General features: G+C 39.4%; 1 protein-coding gene and 1 long non-coding RNA gene across 3 annotated transcripts in view; one reads left to right on the top strand and one right to left on the bottom strand.

The window, feature by feature from the left end:
* Positions 1-2,418, top strand: part of LOC140226058 (uncharacterized) — a 39,763-nt gene extending 37,345 nt beyond the window's left edge. Inside the window, exon 3 of the long non-coding RNA XR_011900881.1 lies at positions 1,224-2,418. This is a non-coding gene — a long non-coding RNA (uncharacterized lncRNA). The remainder of the gene's footprint in view (positions 1-1,223) is intronic.
* Positions 1-27,925, bottom strand: part of Oseg6 (intraflagellar transport protein Oseg6) — a 142,887-nt gene that overhangs the window by 27,979 nt on the left and 86,983 nt on the right. For both annotated transcript variants that reach the window (XM_072306455.1, XM_072306456.1), the window contains 5 exons: positions 25,105-25,256; positions 23,640-23,883; positions 18,046-18,192; positions 11,890-12,056; positions 2,427-2,673 (listed from right to left, as the gene is read on the bottom strand). In XM_072306455.1, coding sequence (XP_072162556.1) covers positions 2,427-2,673; positions 11,890-12,056; positions 18,046-18,192; positions 23,640-23,883; positions 25,105-25,256 — 957 coding nt within the window. The remainder of the gene's footprint in view (positions 1-2,426; positions 2,674-11,889; positions 12,057-18,045; positions 18,193-23,639; positions 23,884-25,104; positions 25,257-27,925) is intronic.

Genomic DNA, 27,925 nt, shown 5'->3' with positions numbered 1-27,925 from the left:
GAAACGAAGTGTCACTTCAAGTCAAAACTTTACCCGGAAGTTTGCCTTACCACAAGCTTTCATTTGAGCCTTGTCTGGTTGACCAACGTGGTTATCCAAAAAGGGGCTAGAAAACACCCCTTTTTGGCGAGGCTCTTTGGAACAGCTATGATATATGGCCAAATTTGGCAACCATGAATTTTCACTGATTGTGAGACAGGTGTGATTCATAACGTGTAATTTGAGACACAGGTCTCTCAGGGTAGGTTCAGAGTGACCAAACTCTCCCCAAAAATGACGGGGTAAAATTAAGAGATGCCTCCCCACAAAAAAGAGTTGCTAAATTACAAAGGTTTCATCTCCGACAAAGATTCGTATTTTTAATCAAGATTTTTTAACACTACAAAAAACCAAGTTACCATGCGAAAGCTGACAATTTCAGCTTTCTAACGACATGTTGGTTTTTGATTTTGGTGCATTTGGGCGGCGAGAAACTGACTTTGACTGGAGCCACCCGGATTTCCGCGTTTTTGGACATGGTTTCGAAAAATTCCTATGTGCCGGCGTTAAGTTACTCAAAATTCAAAAATTATTATACCGATAGAAAGCTGAGAGTGTGGTCTTACTAACGGTGTACATATTTTATTTCTTAATTTCAAAAATAGAAGAGGTACATTCAAGGGAACCGGCCGTCCGAGTTGGCGGAAAATTCCTTAAAATGATTGCAGTATAATTCCCTTTATAGACGGCCAGTTGCTCCAAATTACAAAATCTATAGACCGTTAAAAAGCTGAAAGCAAGAGCTTCTTAACGGTATATTTGGATTTTAGTTTGCGATAAGATTTGTCCCTGTAAATAATTGAAATCTCTTCGATTTTGTGATTTTTTTGAGAAAGAAACCGAAAAGTCGATATATTTTTCGAAGAGCTCGAGCAACACATTTCGATTTTTGGCTAAAAACATAGTATTTTTACCCTACTTGAAGATGCCGAAGAGATCGGAGATGTACATTCACTTTTCATATAACTTTCCATCAACGGAGCTGTGGCCCTTCAGAAGAGAGTTTCTATGTGCCCCCCAACCATCCTTGATATCCTTTCTGCCCCCTAACCATCCTTGATATCCTTTCTACCCCCTAACTTGATATCCTTTCTGCTCCCTCCCCTTCCTAAAGTTCCTAGTTCTGCCTATAACACTGGACAGCGATTAGGCTAGATATCTTAATACCACTGTTTGTTCCACAGATGCGGTTGGAAACACGAATGTTTTAAGCAGATGGGTGGGAAAATACCAATCAGTTGTATACTGAATAAGTCCATTGAGGCAGAGTCACCATACCTCCGACTTAAAAATTGACATTGAGTCGCAAGCATGGACCTGAATAACCCCTAGAACTTCTGTGGACGCCATTTTTCGGGATATAAAATTTAAAATATGTATGGACTATGTTATAAGTTTACTTTTTTTCAGAAAATAATTAACCCATTGACTGAAAGCGACGAGTGGGACTCGTCCGCGCTGCGTTGGGCCGGATCTGAGGCGACGAGTCCCACTCGACCTGAGACTTGGCAACATTATTTGCGTTGTTTTGGGTGTCTCCCGATAGAGAGCGCCACTTGGCAACATTAATTGTGTTGTTTTGGGTGTCTCCTGAAAGGAGCGCCATATATTTTCTCGATCTGGTCCACTATTTCCCCGATTATATGGTAATTTTCAAGTTTAGAAAATAGCCCTAATTTTTATTTACGCTTGGAATTTTCTAGTTTTTCCTTGAGGTTACGCTTTCTATTTTATTTGTTTTTCACTGGTTGCAGTTTTATTTTTTGTACTCAATCTTATAATATAAGTAATCTGCCTTTCCTCTTGGGTTTGCAAACCCCTTTCTCTTGTTGCATGCTGTTTTTTGTCAAAAATACATGATTTTCCCTAATTTTCCACTTTTTTTTTCAATTTTTCCTCACACATTTCAACAACACAAATGTATAAAAATGGAAATCCTTTTCATCAACCAGTCAATTTTTCTCTCTTCACAGTCTGGTAATAAGTAACTAATTAAATTTTTTTGAGTTAGTGGCTCTACAAGTCCCGAAAATCTGATTTTATAGGGTAAAGGTGAAATTAGCAAATCAGGGCCAAAATTAAATACTCATTCTGGGCGCAGAAACCCAAAATTAATTAATCAGTCAATGGGTTAATGGCACTCTTCAAAAATGCAAAATTTTATATTTTCCAAATTGTAATTTTCTTATTAAGAATGCACGATTTGTGGCACTACTGAGCCGTGTGTGCTTTGATTGGCAAAATGTTCAGCAAGGAATCTTCTGACAATGCAGAATCCAGATGAAACATTGCCACATTCCTAACACAACTTCTTCATTTCTTCCACCTAATGACAATTTATGATGCATTATGGATACTTGAAAACTTTTTTGCAGCCTGTTACTTACTTTAGGGTAGTCTTTGCACAGAAAGTAATACTTTCCAGCTAAAAAATATTGATTTTGAGATTCAAAAGTCACTGCTAGACTGTGATACTCGTCACTAATTTTATCATCATCACCCTCTGCGGTTAGAATTTCACCATAAAGCTCCAGTTGATTATTTGCTCTGGCAATTTGAAATGCTTCTTTATAACACTGAGAGACAATGAGGAAGCGAATTGCGGAGGTAATATTGCCCTGAGTCTGAAAAAATCTGAAAAATATTAATTACAAGCATTTATTACTGAACAGAACTTAGCTAAAAATTCTTCTTATCTAATCTTATCTTTTATGTCTTTAAAGAGATTTCATAAAATTTTACGATTTTCTTTTTCATGGCATTGATTAACACTGCCTCCTCCCAGGATCGCAGGAGGTTGAACAGTCTACAAGTGAGCTCAACTCGTACTCTAATTCGTTGGGAAGAAAAAACGCTGCCGAAAAAGGCCCATACAAGGTGATTTCCATAAACCGCTCGAGGACAAAGGATACATAAACGGCACTTTTTTAAGTCACTTTAGAACCACAAAAGCTTAACAAAGAGCCTTCAAAAGTGTTTAAAAACTATTTTTCAAATATTTATAATTACATCTAGGCGAATAAACCATGTCTAGACAGAAATCCTCGGTTTTCCGCAAATTTTTTTTAAAATCTTCCTTACATGTACTTAATATGGAGCGTCTTTGCATTTTTAATATGCGAGATCACACTATCAAAGGAGTGATGTGCTTCGAAGGCCTGAAAAGGTTCTTGCTTCAAATCTCTTTTGGATTTTCACAGCTTCTTCTCGAAGCTCCAGTGATCAAAATTATTTTTTAAAAAAAATACCTCAATACTTAATACATCTAAGACATCTATCCCGAACGGCGACATCTATCCTGCTTTAGAAACTGAATGTGTGAACTGTGGCTTAGGGGAAAAATTGCTTGAAGACTTTGACAAAAAAGACTTTGGCAATTTTTCAAATTTTTAGTTCTCAGCAGAAATTCTCTCTAAAGTGTATAAAACTGTTTTCTCTTCTAGATGCACTAAAGTTAAGTTAAACTGATGAAATATGAAAAGCTCAGGGCTCAAACTTTTGGTATGTATAATTGACTACAATTATAAAAGTGTCTCAATAGGATATAGTCGGTTGGCTTAGGGTCAAATATCACCGAAATATTTCGAATTAGGCTACCAGCATGAAACTTGGTGAAAATGTAGTTTAAGGTACCTAGAATGAAAATCCGTCGGGACCCAAGCTGGATCTCTCATGGTTCCCCGTATTTTGGCCGCCATTTGCCAAGATGGCTGCTATAAGCTGATTTCCATTATTATCTCATATTTCAGGCGTTCTAACTTACCTATTGACATGAAATTTGGCAGGTTGTATACTTGAGTGTGTCTAGAATGAGGAAAAATTGACATTTGAGTCCAGTCGGCCATTTTGCCCTTGCTATTGGCCGCCATTTTGAAAATTAGCGGTTCAGCGCCGTTTCTTATATTTTTGCGGCTAATGAGATGTATGAAATTTGGCAGAAATACGCATAAACATTTTGAGAACAAAAATCTATCGAGACCCAAGTTCAGTCGGTCATCTTTATCCTGGCTAATGGCCGCCCTTTTGGAAATTAACAGCCCAGTCCTGCTTCTCCGCGGTTTCTCAGATTTACGCGGCTGTTTTGCAGCTGGACACTTGAACTTTGGCAGAAATATCCATAAGTGTGTTGCAAATAGAAATTCATCGAGATCCAAGTTTGGTCAGCCATTTTCCCGCCGAACTTGGCCGCCATCTTGGAAAAAAGCTATCCGCCTTGTTCCTCCGAGGTTTGTCGGATTTTCGTGGCGGTTTCGCAACTGTATGCATTAAACTTGTAATGAGCACATGTAAATATGTGAGGAATCAAAAAGAGGTTGTTCCATCCCCCATTAGATTTGGCCCCCTATCAAATATGATCCATCTTTTCAGGAGTGATACAGTAGCATGCGAGACGTTCAAATATGGCGGTCATTTTGACTTAGGCCCCCCCAGAGAGGGGGGGCGGGGGGTCAAAGACAAAACCTTCAACTGCCTATAACTTTTGAGCGAAAAATCGGATTGAGTTGAACTTTTTTTTAAATGAAAGATCTCAAAAAGATCTATCTGCTGATACCAGAAAAATTGAAAAAAAGTTAAATTTAATGCAAATTTTTAGCAATTTTTCGATTTTTTAGGAGACAAAATTTTCAATTTTGTCGTGTTTCGGCACCGCGCAATGACTCTACTAAAACAAAAACCAGTTTTTTAGATTCTACACTCAATTTCCTATAAGATGCAAAAAACCGCATCTTGGGGAAACGTTTAGATCGCGAGCTATGGCTTGTCAAAGGTAGCCCCGCGCTGTTCGCATATCCTCCACGCGTCTGCCACCGATCCTGTTGCCCCTCCTCCCCCATCCTAAATGCAAATTAACATTCTACTACCCAGCTTTCGTATATATCTGCGTTATAGGTACGTGAAAATCCAGCAAGTTCGTGATTTCCAGTGGAATTGATGCTTTATATCTCCCCCCCCCCCCCCCCCCACCCGGCCACTGTGCTCCAAATATTGTGCGAAAAAGAATTATAAACATTTTCTTGTTACATGTTTTTGCTGATGTAGCACCCTGTGACTACGAAATCGAATTGAGGTAATTTTTTATCCCACCTCCCAACCTCCTTGTGTAACCTGTGTGTATCCTTGTGTAACTGCTTTCAATTCACTTAATAAATTACTTTTTTTATACCTATTCTGTTCATTTTAGCGTGTAATCTAGAAAACAAATACCTCCAGTTAGACACAAGAAAAAACTATTACAACTTGTAGGCAGGGGCAAACTTCAGTGCCAGTGGCCGGGTGGGGGGGGGGGGGGGGGGGAGCGAAATAAAGTATCAATTCCACTGGAAATCACGAACTTGCTGGAATTTTCACGTACCTATAACGCAGATATATACGAAAGCTGGGTAGTAGAATGTTAATTTGCATTTAGGATGGGGGAGGAGGGGCAACAGGATCGGTGGCAGACGCGTGGAGGATATGCGAACAGCGCGGGGCTACCTTTGACAAGCCATAGCTCGCGATCTAAACGTTTCCCCAAGATGCGGTTTTTTGCATCTTATAGGAAATTGAGTGTAGAATCTAAAAAACTGGTTTTTGTTTTAGTAGAGTCATTGCGCGGTGCCGAAACACGACAAAATTGAAAATTTTGTCTCCTAAAAAATCGAAAAATTGCTAAAAATTTGCATTAAATTTAACTTTTTTTCAATTTTTCTGGTATCAGCAGATAGATCTTTTTGAGATCTTTCATTTAAAAAAAAGTTCAACTCAATCCGATTTTTCGCTCAAAAGTTATAGGCAGTTGAAGGTTTTGTCTTTGACCCCCCGCCCCCCCTCTCTGGGGGGGCCTAAGTCAAAATGACCGCCATATTTGAACGTCTCGCATGCTACTGTATCACTCCTGAAAAGATGGATCATATTTGATAGGGGGCCAAATCTAATGGGGGATGGAACAACCTCTTTTTGAGATTTAAATACAGTTAGCTTTAACCCAGTTAATGGCCGCCTCCTTGAGAATGAGCAGTCAACCTCTGTTTCGCCGAGGTATCTCGGACTTTCGTTGTCCTGTAGCAGCTGGATGTATGAAATTTGGCAGGAATACACTTGAATATAATTGGAAGTAAGAAACATCGAGACACGCGTTTGGGGATTACCAGATGAAATTTTATTTCAGAGAACATTCGAAAAACAGGAAAATTTAATAAATTTACTGTAACTTATAATTTCTCTAAAAAAAGTCCCTGTAGAGAAGTCTTGATATTTGATGAGATATACAGGGTTATCCAAAAGTCACCGACCACCCCTGTAACTTTTATCCAAATTGAGATAGAAGTTTGAAACTTTGGCAATGTTCCTCGGTCTAAAGTAGCAACTTTTTGGTCCTCCCAAAATTTTGGGGAGCGGCCCCCCCCCCTAAGGAGGGCGGGGGCTAACTTTTTTTTTTCAAATGCGGTCAAAATGGCGGCCTAGCGCGGGAAGTGGATATTTAGGCTGCTTATCGTTGGATTTGCATGAAACTTGGTATCCGGAGATATTAGGGCACGAAAAGAACGAATCTTTCATTGGATATTTGAAATTCCGACAAATTTCAAAATGGCGGCGGAAAAATGGCGGGATATCAGTTTTACGGCTTTTTACCGATGGATTCGCATGAAATTCGATATCCTGGTGGTTTTTGGCTGGATAAAAAGGAAGCTTTCATTAGATTATTGAAAAAATTAATCATCGATATCGAATTTCATCACCCGGTCTTACCGGCAACGCTGATTTAATCAATGCGCTTCTCGCTACCATTCAATCATTAAATGAACAAATTAAACTTCTAAATGAAAAAATTAGCCATTTGGAATCACGTCCCGCAAAATAATGTTTCATCTTTTTTCTTATGAGTGTCAATATCAATTCATGTACTAATAATGTCTCTTTGTCTGTTTCTAACATGACTCATACAGAGCTGGAAGATGTCGCAATTGATTTTGACAATATGACTAATCTCCCTGCTCGAAATTCGATTAATTCACTAAACTTTTTGGCATGGAATTGCGGTGGCCTGACTCGGGCAAAGGCTGAGGAATTTAACGTTGCGCTAAGAGATTTCAATGTGGACATAGCCCTCCTGTCAGAGACCTGGTTCACCAGAACTGATTATAAGAGGTATTTTACAGGATATAAAATTTATAATGCTCTTCATCCAGCAAACAAACACAGAGGCGGCTCTTCCGTTCTAATCAAAGAATCCATTCAACATAATCTCATTAAAGTAATTGAATCCCAAGCATTTCAAACGGCCGTCATAAGTGTTCACACTGAACTCGGCGTTTTTAATGTCGCCTCAATCTATACTCCTCCAAAAAATGTACTTTCAACAGCCGATTATACCAGTTTTCTGGATGAACTGGGTCCCACTTATCTTGTGGGAGGCGATTGGAATGCTAAAAATCCTCGTTGGGGATCCAGGATTGTAAACCCAAAAGGTGAATCCCTACTGGAGGCTGTAAATAAAGCCGGGGGTAATTTCATCACACCCGGAAAACCTACAAACTTCCCTACTATTCCTGGCCATCAGGCGGATTTGATTGACTTTTTTGTGTACAAAAATTTAAATCTGATCGATCGTACTTCTTGTGACACAATCGCAATGAAGAAACTAGCAGGACATGCACAGATTATCATGTCCATATTCACAAATCCCATTTTAGCAGATCGCCCCCCAATCATATGTTCTAAAAGGACAAATTGGGACCAGTTTCGTTCTGATCTTGAATCCTTAATTGTAAATAACGTTCCAATCGCCTCCCCTGCGGATATCGACAGAGAGACGGAGCTGTTGGCGGAACAAATACAAAAATGCGCCATATCAAATACTCCGGTGGCCACAAACAAAATTCGGCCTTATTCTATCCCAAAAGACCTCCTCAAACTTATCAGATACAAACGCAAAGCAAAACGCATTTCAGATAATACCCACTATCCAGAAGACATTTCTCACTCTAACAGGTTAAATAAAATTGTAAAAAAACGAACAGAAGAATTTTTAAACAAAAAATTCGAAAATTTCATCAATTCGCTTTCCCCCATGGCAGATAAAAATTATTCCCTTTGGGCTGCCACTAAATACTTAAAACGCCCCAAGCAACTGAAATTTCCTATTCGTAAAAAAGATAACACTTGGGCTAATAGCGATTTAGAAAAGGCTGAAGTGCTCGCTGACCATTTCGAGGCTGTTTTTCAGCCCCACGAGAACATTGAACTTCCTTACTCAGATTCAGAAGGCTCATCTTCCGCTGATAGCTCCGACTCGGACCCGCAAGGACAGGGGGAGGTGTCCGCATTGAAACCAAAAAAAGTCAAGAAAATCCCACCAGTCAAAATCAAATCCATATCTCCTTCTGAGATTATAAAGGAGATTAAAGGAAAGATCAAAGCCAAAAAAGCCCCCGGCTTTGATAAAATCTCCGGTCTTATTCTAAAAAATCTCCCAAATAAGGCAATAATGAAATTGGTCGGTATCTTTAATGCTGTTCTACGATTTAAATACATTCCCACACAATGGAAAATGGCAGAAATTATCACTCTGCTCAAACCAGATAAACCGCCTGCAGAATCTGCATCGTACCGGCCACTTTCTTTGTTGCCAGTTCTGGGAAAACTGTTTGAAAAGTTGTACATAAAACGTCTCAATGAAATAGTCAAACAAAATAATTTAATTATCGATGCACAATTTGGCTTTCGAGCTCAGCATTCGACAGTTGATCAATTACATCGCATCACAAAATTCATTGAGGACGCCCTTGAAAAGGGGGAATATTGTGTGGCGGTTTTTCTTGATGTTGCACAAGCGTTCGATCGTGTCTGGCACGAGCGTCTCATTGGAAAGCTTTTCTCAATGCTCCCTTGTAACCATGTGGAGCTCCTGTCTTCTTTTCTCACAGGGAGACAATTTCGAGTTCGTTACGAAAACTCAACCTCTGGTTTCAGACCCATTAGAGCAGGAGTTCCTCAGGGTTCTTGCTTGTCCCCCTTCTTTGCTCTCTCTTTACAGCGGATATCCCACAGTCCGGGAGGAGAGGTAAGTTGGGAGTTTACGCCGATGATACTCTCGTGTTGGCTTCGTCTAAGAGCTATAGAGAGGCACGTCATACAACTCAACAACACTTGAATAAAATCAACAAGTGGACTTTGAGAGATAAAACAAAGTTAAATGCCACAAAATCGGTAGAAGTAATTTTTACAAATCGCCCTTATAAACACATTCCACTTTCCCTAGGGAACGATATAATTCCACATGACACAACTGCCAAATATCTCGGACTTCACCTGGATTCCAGGCTCAGGTGGGGCACCCATATTAAAAAGAAAGTAGCCCAGCTACGTTTAAAGTTCTCTAATATGCAGTGGCTCGTCGGACGAAAGTCACGGTTACCTTTAAATATCAAGTTACTCCTCTACAAGTCAATGTTGAGGCCTGTTTGGAGCTATGGCTGCCAATTGTGGGGTTGTGCAGCCAAAACAAATTTAGATAAGATAGAAGTAATACAAATGAAAATTCTGAGAAGCATAGCTAAAGCTCGTTGGTACGAGAGGAATGTCGATATCCGGGCAGACCTCGACATTGATTCTGTGGAGGACTACATCACCAAGATGTACACCGCATATGAGAGCAGGTTGCATCGGCACCCCAACCCTGAAGCGCTCGCGCTCTTGGAATGGGACCGATGCCTCCGCCGATTAAAACGTCGCAAGCCCCATGAGCTTGGAATCCAGGGGTTCTCAAAATTCTCATAATATTAATCATCGTGCCTCTCTACGCTCTTAGGACGTGATCGGAGGTTCTTGGCCTTTGACCGAGTCCGGTCGCCCAATTCTACACAGATAAATTAATAAGACCTTTTTACTTTGAAGTAAATCTGTCTTCATTCTTTCTCCTTGATATTGTAAAGGTAGTACTTTTTATAAAATGTATCTATAATTAGTTTAATATTATTTAGACAATTAAGACAAGCTTTTAAAAGACTTATATGAAGTCTAAAAGTGGTTTTTATACAAAATTTCTATTGTGCAAATAAAAAAAAAAAAAAAAAAAAAAAAAAAAAAAAATCGAATTTCATGCAAATCCATTGGTAAACAGCTGTAAAACTGATATTCCGCCATTTTTCCGCCGCCGTTTTGAAAATTGTCGGAATTTCAAATATCCGATGAAAGATTCGTTCTTCTCGTGCCGAAATACTTTCGAATTGTAGCATTCAAAACATCTAGGAATTTTTTTTTGGGGGGGCAGATGATACCTTTCAATTCTAGGGGGAGCCGGGCCCCCCTGGACTCCCCTTTTGTACGTCTATGGGAAGGGAGTTGAGTCACTGAAATCGAGGATGCCCAGACAGGAGCCTCTTAGCATCCGGCAACGGAAGAAAATGAAACGCAGTTACTAAAAATATCATTCTTCATATAATCAAAATCTTGAAAATAGATAGGAATCTCTAAAAAAAAAAATTTATAGTGCCCTAGCGTGTTTTTGAAAATTTATTCATCTTTTGCGGAATTTTTAGGGTAATTTTTTCACTTTTCCTTAGGAGACGAGGGTCACACATGCATTCGTAGTGGTTTGTTACCTGCGTCACAGGCCCCTCCAGCGGGGCGATTATTGAAATGTCATCGACTCTATGTTGCCGCTTACGACAAGACATAGCCCTATCTTAACCGTGCAATGTATCGCGATTCGATGTCTTATCGGGCTGGTTTAAATTTCAATAATCGGCCCGCAGGGCCCGGTCCCCGGTACCAAGGACTTAGTATCCCCCCCCCCCCTTGTGGCGGGCCTGCGGTCAGCTGGAGTTAGGTGAATGGTCTGCAATTTCCAAAATGGCAAGTAATAACATAGGTAAAGGGCCGGCGGAACTAGGGTCTCGACTTTTTTGTATTTTCAACTTAGCTGTGGGTGTACCTGCCAAATTTAATGCGTTTAGCTTCAAAACAGCCACGAAAATCCGACAAACCTCGGAGGAACAAGGCGGATAGCTTTTTTCCAAGATGGCGGCCAAGTTCGGCGGGAAAATGGCTGACCAAACTTGGATCTCGATGAATTTCTATTTGCAACACACTTATGGATATTTCTGCCAAAGTTCAAGTGTCCAGCTGCAAAACAGCCGCGTAAATCTGAGAAACCGCGGAGAAGCAGGACTGGGCTGTTAATTTCCAAAAGGGCGGCCATTAGCCAGGATAAAGATGACCGACTGAACTTGGGTCTCGATAGATTTTTGTTCTCAAAATGTTTATGCGTATTTCTGCCAAATTTCATACATCTCATTAGCCGCAAAAATATAAGAAACGGCGCTGAACCGCTAATTTTCAAAATGGCGGCCAATAGCAAGGGCAAAATGGCCGACTGGACTCAAATGTCAATTTTTCCTCATTCTAGACACACTCAAGTATACAACCTGCCAAATTTCATGTCAATAGGTAAGTTAGAACGCCTGAAATATGAGATAATAATGGAAATCAGCTTATAGCAGCCATCTTGGCAAATGGCGGCCAAAATACGGGGAACCATGAGAGATCCAGCTTGGGTCCCGACGGATTTTCATTCTAGGTACCTTAAACTACATTTTCACCAAGTTTCATGCTGGTAGCCTAATTCGAAATATTTCGGTGATATTTGACCCTAAGCCAACCGACTATATCCTATTGAGACACTTTTATAATTGTAGTCAATTATACATACCAAAAGTTTGAGCCCTGAGCTTTTCATATTTCATCAGTTTAACTTAACTTTAGTGCATCTAGAAGAGAAAACAGTTTTATACACTTTAGAGAGAATTTCTGCTGAGAACTAAAAATTTGAAAAATTGCCAAAGTCAGATAATTATTTATTAAACTTACTTTGCAACCAGTTTTGCACCTTCGAGGCTATGCGTCTCTTGCACCAGTTTTACCGCATTTTCCGGATCATTCAGGTGCTCTAAATCCAGCCTGATGACATTGTTGTAATCATGAGCAAGTTCATAGGCACGCACTGCCTTTTCATACTCACCAGCTGACTCTTTGGCCTGAAAAATTTTACATCGAGTCAAAGATAAAAGGTTAATTTAAAAGCTGAACCTAACTTTCAACTTGACCAGTCAAATGTAATGATATTTTATTACTGACCGGTTCTGCAGTTCTATCCTTGTGCGAATCGATGGCCGAAGTGCAAAACCGAGTATGTATGTCCATTTACGACGTTGCGGAGTCTCTCTCATATTTCATGGTTTCCTTGAAAAACTATTCAACGTAATTCACCGAAAATTTGCTGGATTTTTCGTCTTCATTACCAGAATATTCTATAAAAATTTCATGTTTTAGAGTTGGATTGTTCTCCCTCAAAAAATTAAAATAGTCGCGGACATTTATAAACACCGCACTTAAGATACGTTGCTCCGCACTTTAGCCATCGAAATACTGAATCAAAAATACTTGAGACAAACTCCACTGTTAAATTAAAAAAAGAGAGAAAGTCTTGCTTTTGCACACATGTTGTTTATTAAAAGTTTAGTGGATGTACATTTCGAACATCAGTCCATCCTCAGCACTTAAAGACAAAATTACACAGTAAAAACACAGGTAGTAGATGGAATATCACAATGCATTACAATTAAAACAGGAACAATTGAGGACATTGCACCAAGAACAACCTATAACTGGAAACCGCGTTTTGAGAAAAACGCATTTAAAGTTTTGTTTTTGATGTACTGCGCAGACTTTTCTATGCAGGTACCCTGTTTTGGTGTTTTTGGGTGACCTAACCCTTCTACTGAAGGATGCCGGGTAGATTTTGCGATACATTTTGGGTTTACACTCTAATATAGTTAATTTAAAAAAGCGGTTTATAGGTCGTTATTACGTCCAACAGTCATTTTGGTGGCAATATGCAGTATAAATCATTTTAATCACGCATGATTAACGCAAAATAAAAGAATATCGATGGTGAGTATAGAGAGGGGTAACTAGCACATTATAGGCCCTTAAATTTATAGGCCCGTATTACGCCCAACAGTCATTTTGGTGGCAAAATGCGAAGTATACATTTTTGGAGGAAAGGATAGTTTGAGAGGAGAATAAATTATTTCAATAGCTCGTTTTTCTGAAATAAAAACAAATCTTTATAAAATGAGATCAAAAAATCGAGCCATCACTATCGCCGCGCCGCGCCGATGCCCGCTAACCGAGAATGATAAGGCCGCGCGTATAGGTCGTTCTTGCACCCATCGATCCAGAGGCCTGACTTGCCTCGGAAAAAAAAGGTTTTTCGACCTCGAGACGTTACCTATCTATATTCTATCGCTACCACAGCATAGTCCAGGGTACGTAGAATCCGAAAAGCAGATTGGCGTAATAACGACCTATACGCCTATAGGTTGTTCTTGGTGCGGTGTCCTCAATTGAGCAAGTGAAAAGGTAAAAAGCAAAAAAGTGCGTAATTATTAAATAAATAACTAATCGAGTTAATATCAAAACATAAACACGGCCTGATTAGCTGAACTGATTATACAAACACAACCAATAGATGGCAGCACCCATATGGGAAAAAATCAAATTTATAGATGTTGCCAAGTTTGAAGCTTAAAGGTTGTTTGAAGGTTGAAGCTTTAAGCATAAATCAGTCAAAGAAGAAGCACTATTCATAATGTTCACTTCCATACTTAGCAAAGTTTCCCCTCAAGTGGAAGCCCATCTAATTTCAATAATTTCAAAAGCCTTTAGAGTATCATTATCAGTACTTTCATGCAAGATTTTTAAATTATTCACTAAACTAGAAATTTTGTGATCTTCATTTATACAGTGCTGAATTACACTAGAATTAGTATCTCTTTTATGTTCATTAAAACGTTTCCTAAAATTCCTGGCAGTGCAGCCTATATAGTTGCTATCACAATTATCACAATGTATACTACAAACATCTGAAAAATTAAAAGGGTTATCACTTGGAGGTTGATTTCGCTTCTATGGCTGGATAAATTTTTCTAGAGTATTGTTCGTTCTGAAATCCAGCTTAATAATATGCTTTCTAAAAATGTTACTTACTATATTACTGAAGCTATTGAAATATGTTAAAGCTCTATACCTTTCTTTTTCTCTTTTAGAGGTTTCATTATTATTTTCCCCAGTTTGGTTTCTAGAAGCTCCGTATTTATCTAAGAGCCTATTAATTTCCACTAAAGTATAACCATTATGCACAGCAATTTGCCTGATGATATTAATTTCATGGTTAAAATTAGAAACAGACATTGGGATATTGTGTGGGATATTGATTGGTGATATTGTAAGACTTTCCCTACTTTTTCGATTTAATTCAGTTAATTAACACGCAAAATGCGATACCTCAATTAACTCCACTGAGTTGCATCTATATTACATTTTGACATGCGGTTTGACGGAAGATTTTAGGTTAAACAGGCCAAGAAAGGGCAAAGACCCTGGCCTTTATCTCTCAAGTTGCACTCTCTACTTTAAATGATACATAGTTCAATAGTGGACAGAGAATTCTTTCGGCAGTAAGTTCAGGTTTCTAATCGTTATCATTTCAAAGCGGGCAAAAGCAACCAAAGAAAGGTACCAAAACACAGTAAACGGGAAAAACATTATCATTGCAACTATGAATTTCGCTTTAAATTTGATCCCAAGGGGCTCATAGACGCAGAAAGCGAGTTTGAAGCTCCTATTTCGAAATATCTTACCTTTTTCTAGATAATAGTCTTAAAATGGCTGAGAGACTGGTACTGGCCAGTTAGAAGCTTGGGCCTCCAAGCCACTGCATGGACGCTTTTATCATTCAGTTGAGCAAGATCATGTTAGTGAAGGAAAGTCTTTCTTGTGGTTATCGAAAGGGCAGCTGTATCCAGAAACGGAAGGATTTGTTCTTGCAATACAAGATCAAGTGATCAGTACCAGGAATTACAAAAGGTATATGCTGAAGGAGAAGATCGAGAGCGATAAGTGTAGGAGGTGTAACGCTGCATCCGAGACAATAGATCACATTACATCTGGTTGCGTATTGCTTGCAGGGAAGGAATATACCGAGAGGCATAACAACATGGCTAAAATTATACATCTAGCGTTGGCCAAGGATCGAGAACTATGTGATACTGCTGAACCCTACTACAAATATTGCCCAGCCACAGTCGTGGAGAATCAGCGCTTAGGGCTCTATTGGGATAACCCAATCTTAACCGATAAAACCATCATGGCAAACAGGCCGGACATAGTGCTTGTTGATAAGCGAGATCACACCGCTTACATCATTGATATTAGCATCCTTAATAATCATAACTTGGAGCTGAAGTATCAAGAAAAGATGGTAAAATATCTGCCCTTAGCTGCAGGAATGAAGCGATTATGGAACCTGAACGTTGTTTGCATCAAGCCCCTTATAATGTCAGTAACGGGGATAGTTCCAAAAAGTTTAGTTCAACATCTTCGAGACCTTGGAATAGATAGTTATCTGCTTCATTCAATGCAGAAGTCCGTCGTCATAAGCACGTCAAGTATTGTCAGGTCATTTCTTAATATCGAGTAATTTTTGATTTTACTTAAAATTTAATTTTTTAATTTTACTTTAAATAAGATTTGCTGTTCATTCAAGCAAGATAGTATGTGTTACTGACTTTGGCCTGTGGCTCGTCAGCAATACTTGTACCGGAAGTGCTCCCTCTTCCGAGTTTAAAAAAAAAAAAAAAAAAAAAAAAAAAAAAAAAAAAAAAAAAAAAAAAAAAAAAAAATATAATAATAATAATATTTGCCACTGCACAAAGCAGTAGTGTCTGCGGATCAAGAGCTCACCACTCTCAACCTACAAAACAACGAATATGGACCACCAAATAAGGCTAAAAGCACGCAAGAAAAGCAACATGAATGGATCCAGAAGGAGCTCCACAGCAGACATCCCAACGATCTTCAGCAAAGTTATGTCAATAAAGATGCATCGAACTTATGGCCAAGAAAAGGGGACCTGTTTGGAGAAACCGAAGGATTCATGACCGCGATACAAGATCAAGTTATCTGCACAAGAAATTACGCCAAATATATAATCAAAGACCCGAATGTAACCGATGACACCTGCAGAAAATGCTGTAAGCCACCTGAAACAATACAACATGTTACCGGAGCCTGTTCAGCCATGGCACAATCGGACTACCTTTAGAGGCACAACCAAGTCTGCATCATTCTACACCAGAACCTAGCCATGAAATACGAGCTTACCAAGAGCGAAACGCCGTATTATAAATATACTCCAGAAGTTGTGATAGAAAACGATAAATGTAAGCTCTATTACGATCGGACGGTAATCACGGATAAGACCACCCCACATAACAGGCATGACACAATTCTGGTGAACAAAAGCAGAGGAACAGCCTACCTAATGGATATAGCAATCCCCAATAATCACAACTTGCAGGAAACGCAACAAGAAAAAATAGAAAGGTACGTGGACCTAGGTAATGAAATTAAGGTCATGTGGAAGCTGCAAGAAGTCCACACTGTTCCAATCGTAATCTTGAACACTGGTGTAATACCAACCAAGCTGAGTGTTGCACTGAGACAATTGGAGGTCCAGGAGGACATCATGCAGAGAATGTAAAAAGACGTAATATTAAGCACGTGCAATATGGGACGGAAATTTTTATCGCTCTAAAGCAAAAGTAACTCTATACATACACGCGCACTTGTATATATGTATATATTTGGAGAAAAAAGGGAGGGGAAAAAAAAGAAAAAAATTTCTATGAAATACTAAGATACGGTAGTATAAAATAAAGGTTCATGCCCGAGGCCCAGCCCGGCACGAACTGGGAAGCCACAGACATTTGTGAGAAAATAAAAATAAATAATTACCTAAACCCCTACCCCACCATCATCGACGAGAAGCAACCTCTGGGTGGGCGTCTTAGGACACAGTTCCCACCCCGGTTACTGTAAACCTTATCGTTGACTGTAAATTGGCCATTAATATCCAAGTTAACACCGGCCTCAACCCACTCTACTCTCTCTACCAATGAGCATGGTTTGCTCACGTGAAGGGAGTCCAACTACCCGCAAAGCTGGAGACAACTTAATGTTTAAGCCCATAATAATAATAATAATAAGTAAGTAGATTCGAAACAGTGTAAACCAGAGGAAAGGTAGCATTAGTAGTATTAGCATTCTTATCGACTTTCTAATTTATTTATTTATGAATTTTTTTTTCTTTTTTTTTAAATGTAGTAACTCACCAGTGATAGGAACAACGCCTCCAACCACCTGGGTTATTATTCCCCCCCCCCCCCCTACCACTCAGTGGCGTGTAAATATGTAAAACGTATACATGTGTCAGATTTGCTACCCCTCTGTCCCCTCATTGAGCGCTCTTCCCCCTCCCCCACCCATGAATGCTAAGGCCTATTGTTTAGGCCTGCGATAAGGTGTACCTGATTTGTACCTCAATGTAAAAGTTAAGTAAATAAAGGATAAAAAAAAAAAATAAAAAAAATGAATAAATACATGAAACTGATCGCTGGATGAAAATAAATGAAGTAAAATAATAAATAAAATAGGATCAAGAAGTGTTAAGTGAAAAATGAAGTTGAAAAGTAAAGTGATTAATACGATGTAAGAAAAAATAAATTGAAAAAAAAAACAACAAATAAAACACAAACTCATTTATAACAATTATAGAAGGCAAATGTAATCGTTTGAGAATAAAAAAAAATAAATTGAAAAAAAAGACACTAGATCATTTAAAACAGTTATACATGAGCCAAGCAAAGGTGATCATATCCGTTTGATGGTGCTACCTTAAGACAGCTTGCCTTATCAGCCTCAAAGTCACCCGGAAAGTAGGTGAATGGAAGTGCAGGCAAACCCTTTACCTAACTGAGAGGATATGAGCAGCATCCTCCCAACAGCTAGGATATAGGGTCAATTTGACATAACTTTTTGGACATAACAAGTAAAAAAAGTTTCGGGCACCCAGAGGCTAAATAAAGATTCACGGTTTAGAGGAGAGAGGAAAAATTGAGGTACCTTTGCATACATGATGTAAATTTTGGCACTTGATATTCGGGATAGGAATGCTTCGATTTTATCCCATTGCTTTAAATTTGCTAAACAAATGGCAGCCTTGTCAAAGTTGTCAGCTGCTTCATACAAGATTGCGGCATACTGGTGTTTCTGCAACAATTGGAAAAGTGTGTGGCGAAAATGTGTAATTAAAATCTGTTTAAATCCTTAAATGGATACAATCCGGCATTTGGACCACAATTATGAATTTTTGCAATACTCTGTAAGAAAAGGGGCCTGAATCGGCCCAGAAGCATTGTACATTTTCTGATGAAGCTAAGAAGGACATGAAGCAAATAAGACAGGACATTTTTTTCCCAGAAATGTCTTTAGTCAGGACTTAAAACCAAGAAGGTCAGGATTTGTGATTTAGTTGCCTCAGATTGTTTGATAAATTTAAAGTAGGCATGACATTAAAGTATGTATGACAAAACAATTTTTGCACTAAAATTGCATTTAGTTACTTGCATTTTAGTTCACTAAAGTAATAATTGTTTCAGTTGCAAAAAGTTATTCATTTTTGGTAAATTGCAGTTGTTATTAATCTTAAATTTAACCCATTTTCACAAATACGTTTTAAATGTAGCATAGTTGTGTCTGCTACCCAGAAAAACAGGTCGAAATACGGCTGAATTTAAACGCTCTAAATCACGGTTACCGCCAATCGTTATGACATTAGGAATTCCCCACCAATACAGGTGTAACACCATTAATCTACCATGAATGGAGGACCCCCAAAAAGTGCCTTTAATGCAGAGCAGAGTCATGAAAATGCGAAACGCTGGTCACTGAGTGGCTATTTTTTCTGGAATGGCTAACAAAAAACCAGTCACCTTGACTAGCCTCGCGCTGAGCCGCTGGACAAACAAATTTCCACAACTCCTACTTATAGTTTGTCCTTGTAATTTTAAAAACTTTGGAGTAGTTAAACTGGTCGAAGAATTAAAATCAATTACTGCTATCTTATTTTTAAAATAAACTTAATAGCTGGGACCATAAAGCCGAAAGTTTCCCCCTCTGATAGCTGCATCACAGTTCCCTTGCACGGCCGTGAAGTAGGCTAAGGGCCAGGCAAAGAGAAAACAAGAGTCCGGACGTGAATTGCGGAGCGAGTGGCACCCCCTACTTTAGACGAGTCGTCTCTGATTGGCTGATTCGCCTGGTGCCCACCTTCTGGAGCCCTTATGGAAAATAACACGGGGTTCATTTTCCATCGAAAATATCTCGAAAACAAGGAAAAATTTATACGTCGGAAATTCCAGAAATCGATTCTCCAGATTTTTCTGAAGAGATTGATGGGTAAAACATGACACTCTTTTCTCAAACACACGGAACAGCTCGACTTGGAATTTTTTTTTTTTCAACTTGAAATATGGCACCCTCCAATTGTTTACTGACACCGGGTCAGCTGATAATGGGCACCAGCAGTTCTCGATCTGAAATTTGACAAATTTTCAATCTAAAATCATCTTTTGTGACTTAAGATGGTTTTTTGTCTTTCAATCAGTATTGTCTTAATACCTTTTCACTTCAGTTTCTAAAGTTTATCGCGTTTCTTCATTGTTCCTTTCGCTCTTAATGGTTGAAGCTGAAGCCAAGAAGCCAAGAAGCCAAGAGTTTACCCTTTTTTTGCGTGCCGATAAATGCAACCCTTATTTAAAGCTCTGAGTTAGACCAAGAAAAACAGAAGACACACCTGAACTCACATGATTAATTTTGCTCCCTATAATATCCTTAGAGGAACGGTAAAGGATAACCGGCCGCCATTCTGAAACAGTATGAGATAATGACTTTGGGTTTGCGCAAAGTCTTTTCTTTTTTACATGCTTTGTCGAACGAAATATCTATAGAGGGGAGGGTATTTCTAGATACATTTGAAAAGAAAAAACTTGAGTCTGTTTCTCCACAAGGGGGTCCCCAAAAATTTTGGGAGGGGGGGGCAAAATGTAACTGGTTGCATTTATCGGCACGCAAAAAGAAGGGTAATTTCACGGAAAAAGTATGTTTATCACGAAATCGAAAATGAATGTCACAGTAATTGTAATAATTCACGCAACTAAAAAAGAATTTACGCAATGGAAAAAATGTTGCACGAAAGATCAAAGTTGTGAACAGAAAAAAAAATACGTACACGAAAAATGAAGTGAAGAACAGGAAAATATATCGGAACTCATACGCAAATTTAAAGTGCAGGAGCGGTAATGAGAAGTCTTAAAGTTCATTAAAAATTCATAAAAACGTATTGTTCGTCGTATTGTTAAAATTATGTTTTTAAAAGAAATATACTAAAAATGAAGCGTCTTAACCTTGAACCAACAGAGCTTGCTTGGCTTTTGCGGGCTGCCCTCTCTTTCCCTTCTGGCCCAACAGAATTGTTTTGGCCTCTGGTGGTGAATTCACTAATTTCAGCCGGATTTGCATTCCCAATGTATGTTTACAAATGCAATCGAAGTCATTAGTATCCTGTTCATTAATCGAGATGGTCCAAATGCTGTAGTGGCTCTGCTTAAATTGGTCGAATGTCTTCCACTTACCGGCCACGGCTTTAAATTGGTTAGACGTTTTTGAGTGATATTCTCAGACATAGTGGAGGAGGCCGTGAAAAACAGTGACCTATCTTTAACTGACTGTTTTAATACCTTCTTATTCATAGAGGCCCATTGGTATGCAGACGTCCATTCCTTCAGTGAAGCAGTCGGTCGCTCAGCGAAGGAGATGCCGTTCACTGATGCAGCATTTCTGGCCTCCGACCATTTTACTACCAGGTCATTTGCACTATTCAAAAATTGGCCAACAGGCAAACTCTCTCTGAACGTGTGCTCTCGTTTTATGACTGCATTTGTTCCTTCCAATCGGTTGTTGGTGGATGGGAACCCCACTGCAGCTACTTCATACCATTTTGAATATTTCTTAAGCCATTGTGTTTCGAAATAAACCGCGAATTCTGTCACTTTTTCGTCTCCCGTTGAGGTCCACTTCTTCATAAACAACTCTGATGCTTTTTCAAATGCGATGTCATTTTGGCACAGCTGTAGAGCGCGAATGTCATCTTTCAAATCACTGTATCTCTTACCTTTGGTTAGAACTTCAAGTTGTTTTTCAATATTTTCCGATACGTGGAAAAAGCACATAATACGAATACGCGGAACACCGAACACGCGCTGAAACCTGCTTGTTATTGCGTCACTAGCATCAGCCAACAATACAGAAGGTTTCCACTCTATATCAAAACCGTGTAGGGCTTTAAAAGTGAATTCAAAGTCCTCCATTTTTTCACTTTTACAGACGGCTAATGCAAACGGATGAGATACATTATTTTTGTCACTCGTTCCGACAACCATCACAGGATACCTTTGCCAATTTAATTTGTACGTCGAATCAATTTGGACCATTTCAGATTTTTTCATTAAACTCAACAGCCTCAACGTTGAGATTAAAATTTTTAAATCTTGCTCATCAACATTGTGTGATTCAGCATGAACATGATATGACAAAACGAATGGTTTGTCCACATCGTCCGGCTTTTGTGCTCGATCATCACACCAATCTGTAATTTCTTTCGCCGAAACTGTGGGACTTCCATACTTTATTTCCGGCAACGTTTTCAAGTAAGTTACTATTCTACCTTTGGGTGGTTCCGGCAGCTTCTTTTGCCTAATCACCGCTAAAATTGCATTAGGTTTCTGTATCCCTTCACTAAATTTTTCTTTTATAAACAGTTTCATATCAGTTGATAAGACTCTGTTAGGCTCTGAAACATGATTCTCATGCTCACATCCATTTCGGTAGAATGATACACCAGAATCCGTCGAATGATACAGTAAATACAAGCCCGCAGGACATTCTTTGACTCTATACTGCCCGGCTGTACAACGGAACTGAACTCTTGATCCCGCTGCAGTTGTAGTTGAAGAACATTTTTTCCATATTGTTTTAGCAGCCACTGCTTCCTCTGCCTCAACTGAGGACTGAAACTCCTCTTTTTTGATCCATGAACTGTATGTTTTTCGTCTTTTACGTTCTGGTTCACACAAATCACTTTCGTTTGATTCACTGACACTTTGAAAGTCTTCGACGTACGACACTGCTTCCATTATAAAACTCACGAAACGTGGCACACGATGAAAATTCCACGGTCGGTCAACTGCGTGATCACAACTGACTATTGCACTTGCTCCAGCATACCTGGTACACTGCAAGCGACCGGCGGCAGCTCGCCGGCCAGATAACATTCTGCGACAACAGGCCAGTAGATAACATCCTGCGATGAGATATCAACATTCATTACCCTTCCTCAGACCGGCTGCCTGCGTACCGACTGTCCCATGTCTTTGTTCTTAATTAGCCGTTGAGCCGTATCAAATTCAGAGTTAGTGGGCTTATATGTATTTATTTACAGTTCATTTGATTTATTTTTTCGTTTCAACTTGCAGCAGAATTCTGTGGTATCAAATTAAAATGTCGTGCGAATAATACCGCGCAGTTCAATAAATTTTGCGTGCATTCAGACGATTTTTGTAAAAAAAAATTGCGTGCAAACCTCTTTTTTTTTGCGTGTGCTTTATTATTCCCCAAATGTAACTCCCTTTAACCTTTGAACATCCCCCCAGTTTAAAATCTTCACCTTAATTACATAAACAAATAGAGGGGGGGGGGGGGGCTTTAAGGACACTCTGCATGGAAACTCCAGGGTGTGACATTCTGATGTTATGGTGAGTTACGGTCTAGATCCGCACTTGCTCCACAAGGACCAATACTTCTTTGTTGATAGCTATCGGCAAATAAAGACATGGTGACCAGTTTTTCCGGCAGCGGGTTTCCCTGGCTCTGCCAAGCAGAAAAGATAGTGTCTATGGGTTCACCACAGAACTACCTGATCATCAAGTATGTATGGTGGATGCAACAGAGAGAAAGCACTAGGACCGCAGCTATCTGTAGTATTACTATTTAACAAGGTGGAGAAATGGTGCTGGGTCCACACCATTTCGCGGGGAAACAAAGCCAAGAAATACCAAAAATTAAAATTAGAGTCAAAAATAAATTTTTAGAACTCTAATGCGCACCAGTATGATACCATACTGGTGATATACCAGTGACCATACCATACCTATGATACCATACTGGTGCGCATTAGAGTTCTAAAAATTTATTTTTGACTCTAATTTTAATTTTTGGTATTTCTTGGCTTTGTTTCCCAGCGAAATGGTGTGGACCCAGCACCATTTCTCCACCTTGTTAAATACAGTTTTGGGCCACTTTTTAGTGTTTAATTTTTTAATTACTATTTAACTACGGTAACATTATATTCTGTTTATTCGTGTGAGTCCTTGTCGTATTAGGAATGCATGTCAAAGAAAACAGTAGTAGCGTAGAGGTTGAGATAAAATCACACAAGGAAGATCAAAAAAATTACATCACATGTTAGATCCATCATCATAAATATGAGTTCAGTTGTAAATGGTACCAACAGAGAAAAATAAATAACCACCAACTTTCACACTCAGTTTCTCTCTGTTTCCCTCTCTTGAAGTATGAAATCAAATGAGAAGTTGACATACCTTTGCAGCTTCTAAAATTTCAGCACAGTCCATCTTAAGAGATCTGTTTGACATTGAGCTCATTGCAATGCGAAAACCGAGTTCAAAGTTTCCAACTCTAATCGCTGTTCTAGCTATACCTTCATTGCATTTTTCCGTGTGATCAAAGGATTTGGAGAAACTGCCGTACTTCTTCAAGTCAAAATCACAATTGAAATCGGATAGTGCTTTCTCATAATATGACAACGCCTGCACATATTGCCCACTAAAATGAAACGACCAAAATTAAACTAGATATACCTCGTAAATTAAGCCATTTGGGCTAGCAAGAAAGTAGTGAACGAAAGGGGAATGCTTTCAGGACCATACCTAAATTACTTCAACACTGAATAAGGGAGAGGGAAGGTGGTTGGAGGCTGTGTGATGGTTGCAAGACAAGGGGCATAGAGGGTCATAGTGTCACCCGCCATAATTTAAAAGTGGAGATCTTTAGTAAAAAGCCATTAAAATTTCTTTCACACATAGTTATTCTGACACATTTGTCATGTGTTCTTTCAATCAGACATTTCCGAAACTGGGAATGAGTCAGGGCATGAAGTGCAGAGGTGGAGAGTGACCACGGGGGAACTCTCTCTACTTCAAAAATGACTCAATTTCCTCTCTTCCTCTCTTCTCATCTCGGCTGAGGAGTCTCTCTTCTCCGTCAGATCCAACTGAGTTTCTCGGTTGGGAAGATTTCTCTCACTCCCCTTCCCTCTCGTCGCGGCTGAGCATCTCGGCTGGTAGCCCTTTTGAGTATCTTGGTGGGACCTTCCTCCCCCTCCTCTTCCCTATCCTCAAAGGACTATCACTATGGGCGGCGCGATCATCCGCGATCGCTAGTCATCCCCACCAGTTCTCCTTTTTTGAGAGCGCTCTCTCGAGTAGACTCTGACCCCTCCGCTCCCCTCACACGGGCGCAAACACTTACCCTTAAAGTTTCCCATAAGTGCTTGTAAAATGTAATAGTTCAAAAAAATTGTAAAAAGTCCAACTTTATCGACTGATCATTCTATTGTAAATACCATAACATGTATTTTGCAAAATATGTATATATATAAATAAAAAAGTTCCTGGATTGTGCTGCTGGAGTCAGAAACCGTCGGCAGTCATATGTCGCCGATACAACGGCTTCTAAGCACTTAGCATCCTTCATCTCGCAAGGGCGATGGGCATACAATCCAGTAAAATGAGTTCTGTTCAATCAGTTGCGACGAGGTTGCAACAGGTCGTGGAAAATAATTTCATCGCGCATCTATAAGAAAAGCCGCAGCAACTTGCAATCTCTCAGGTCATCTTGGTTTCAAAACTCGACGACAAGAATGAAATTTTACTTTAATTCATGACATAATTCACTTATTGAAATTTTTGCAAATCCAACGAAATTAAATAATTTACTAGTTATACATTGTAATTTAAGTTTATTTAAATGCAAAAAAATACTTACGAAAATTCTAGTTGAAAAGCATACTCTTTCGAAATGAATGGCAACATTTCTGGTGCTAGAGTGTTGGCAAGTTGTAAAGCTGAATCCCAATGTAAAATATCTATGCGCATGTCAAGTGCAGCTGTAGGTTCATCTGAATTTAAAAAATACTCCTAGAAAAGATGATCATGAAATATATAAAGTTACCGTACTGGGATATCATCCACACACTTTACAAAAAAACTTATGATGCAATTTCCTTTGAACTTGGCAAGAATGAAGCTAAGAAGCATTCGAGCATGTCCAAAAACTCAATTTAGAAAAGTTGTCACCTTTACCTAAAGCAGAGAAACTTTGTTTCTCCCTATGCTAATGCATGGGAGATACAGGGTTGTTTACACGCACCGCGCTGAACAGGTTGGCGCAACTCCTGTTCAATCGATTTTAGTGGAACTCGAATTGGTAACTAGCGGGGGCGTTTTTCTGACAGGAAACACGAATTTTCGGTCAAGTTTTCAAAATTCCAAGATACAAGAAGGCGGCTGTGGCCTAAAATGCTATCTCGGCTCCTGTTCGACTGACTTTTGTGAAACTCTGCATCAGGGGGTATTCTTTTACCTTTTCTCTCCGCTTTTGGCGAACCTTACATTTGCTTTTTACAGTAATTGGTAATTCAATTGCACCAGCAAAACTTGCAAAGGCCATGGAACTGTTGTAATTCCGAATGTTATCCATGAACTTGGAGCACTCAATTTTTCAAAATAATAGGTTCTCGTGAATTAAGGACACAAACCAACCCGTTATGACAACAGCTATTAAAATGCCCCTGAACTGATTCACCTTTGAAATGGATCTCACCACATTGATGACATTTAGCATTCATAGATCCAAGGTTTGACTCCAAAATAACACTTTCTTTGAATTCAAAATCATATAGCATGTGCTGACTAAATAAAGCTGATTTGGAATATGACGTACAAATGTACCAGACTCCATTTCTGTTGCGTTTGATAATTCTACGTTCTGTTGTATCATGATAAATACGCCCTCGCTTTGCCGCGCGGCCGGAAAAATTCATTTTAACAACTCAAGTAAAATTCAAACAAACTGATTGAACCGTAGTATTGTGGTAAGTACGCCCTCACTTTGCTGAGCGGCCGGAACAACTCATTTCAATAACTGAAGTAAAATTCAGAAGTTGAATTCCAAATCTCTTTTTCTCCTATGATCTAAAACAGCTGACACCGAGTTCTGCGGTATCGTCGATTTATGGCAACGACTCTGACCGAGCGGCAACGGGAGAGATCCCAGCAGAAGGCCCCCTCCCCACCCCGCCTACCAGGAAATCCCGTTTTCAAGGCAGGAAAAATCGGGAACGCGACGCAGAGGAACGCGGATAATTTTCTCGAACTACATTTTTCGCGACACGCTGGCAGATACCACGCCCCTCCCAAAAGGGCCAGCCATCCCCCCGCAATTTCGATCTGAATTCAACTTTATACGAGGGTCATCCAAAAAGTAAGGTTCCCTACCCTGTATCTTCCGAGCGAAAAGAGATAAACCAAATCGGTAAAAAATCACATATTAGGCATACTCTAAGCTTTAAAACAAGCTCAAGTTTTTGAAAATCGGTCACAGGATTCACGAGTTAATTTAATTTTACTGAGACAACCTCCCGTCGCCGAGTGCCCACCTCCGGGGTTAGGATGCACGGAGAGTCGATTATTGAAGACTCGGGTTATCGCCTCTATACATCACATCAACAAGGAATTTTAAAGTTTTCATTGAGCAGGCCTTACCTCACTTTTTGACGTAGTCTCCACATCTTTTTTTGGCATTTCTGGTATCATTACAGCAGCTTCTTGATGCCTTCCGCGTAGAACCTTTTGCCTTGACTCAAAAACCAGTCATTGACAGCGATCTGCACTTTCAAATCAGTTGCTTTGCGTAGGGAAATTTTCCCCCAATCCTTCAAACTCTCTTACTTTAGCTTCATGTGACTTTCATTTGTTCCCGAGCGGAAAAACTTCCACAATGGAAGCGATTTTCAACCGATTCAGAGGTACAGATAGCTGTCAATGACTGGTTTCAGAGTCAAGGCGAAAGCTTCTATACGCAGAGGGCATCAAGAGGCTGCTGTAATGATACCAGAAATGTCAAAAAAAGATGTAGAGATTACATTAAAAAGTAAGGTAAGGCATACTCAATGAAAACTTTAAAATTCCTTGTTGATGTGATGTATAGAGGCGATAACCCGAGTCTTCAATAATCGACTCTCCGCGCATCCTGACCCCGGAGGTGGGCACGCGGCGACAGGAGGTTGTCTCAGTAAAATTTAGTTAACTCGCGAATCCTTTGACCGATTTTCGAAAACTTGAGCTTGTTTTAAAGCTTAAAGTATGCCTGTTATGTGATTTTTTACCGATTTGATTTATCTCGTTTCGCTCGGAAGATACAAGGTAGGGAACCTCACTTTTTGGATGACCCTCGTATATTAAGAAAAAGACATCGACGGCGTACGTCCGCAATCACAAATGTATCTCGTTTGTGGTGTCTAAAAATCTCCGGCTCTATGTTATTTTATTAAAGAAGAACAAATTGACATCATTCCTTGAAGTTTCGCACAGAGAAGAAAAATTACCGCAGTTTTAAAGAATTGCCGTTGAGTAGTTTTCCGTTTAAAAAATAAAGTATGACAGGAAGTTTGCGACGTCGTAAACCGAGTTATACCATTGCCGACATGCACCGTCAATATGCTTTGGCAGATATAGAGTTGACTTGTTAAAGTTTTGGATTGGCTTGACCTCAGCAAATAAACCAACAGGCGGGGATCAACAAGTTG

This window comes from Bemisia tabaci, chromosome 1, assembly GCF_918797505.1.
Source record: "Bemisia tabaci chromosome 1, PGI_BMITA_v3".
NCBI lineage: Eukaryota > Metazoa > Arthropoda > Insecta > Hemiptera > Aleyrodidae > Bemisia > Bemisia tabaci.
The sequence above is the reverse complement of the archived record's forward strand: the minus strand, read 5'-3'. Positions and strand labels throughout refer to the sequence as shown.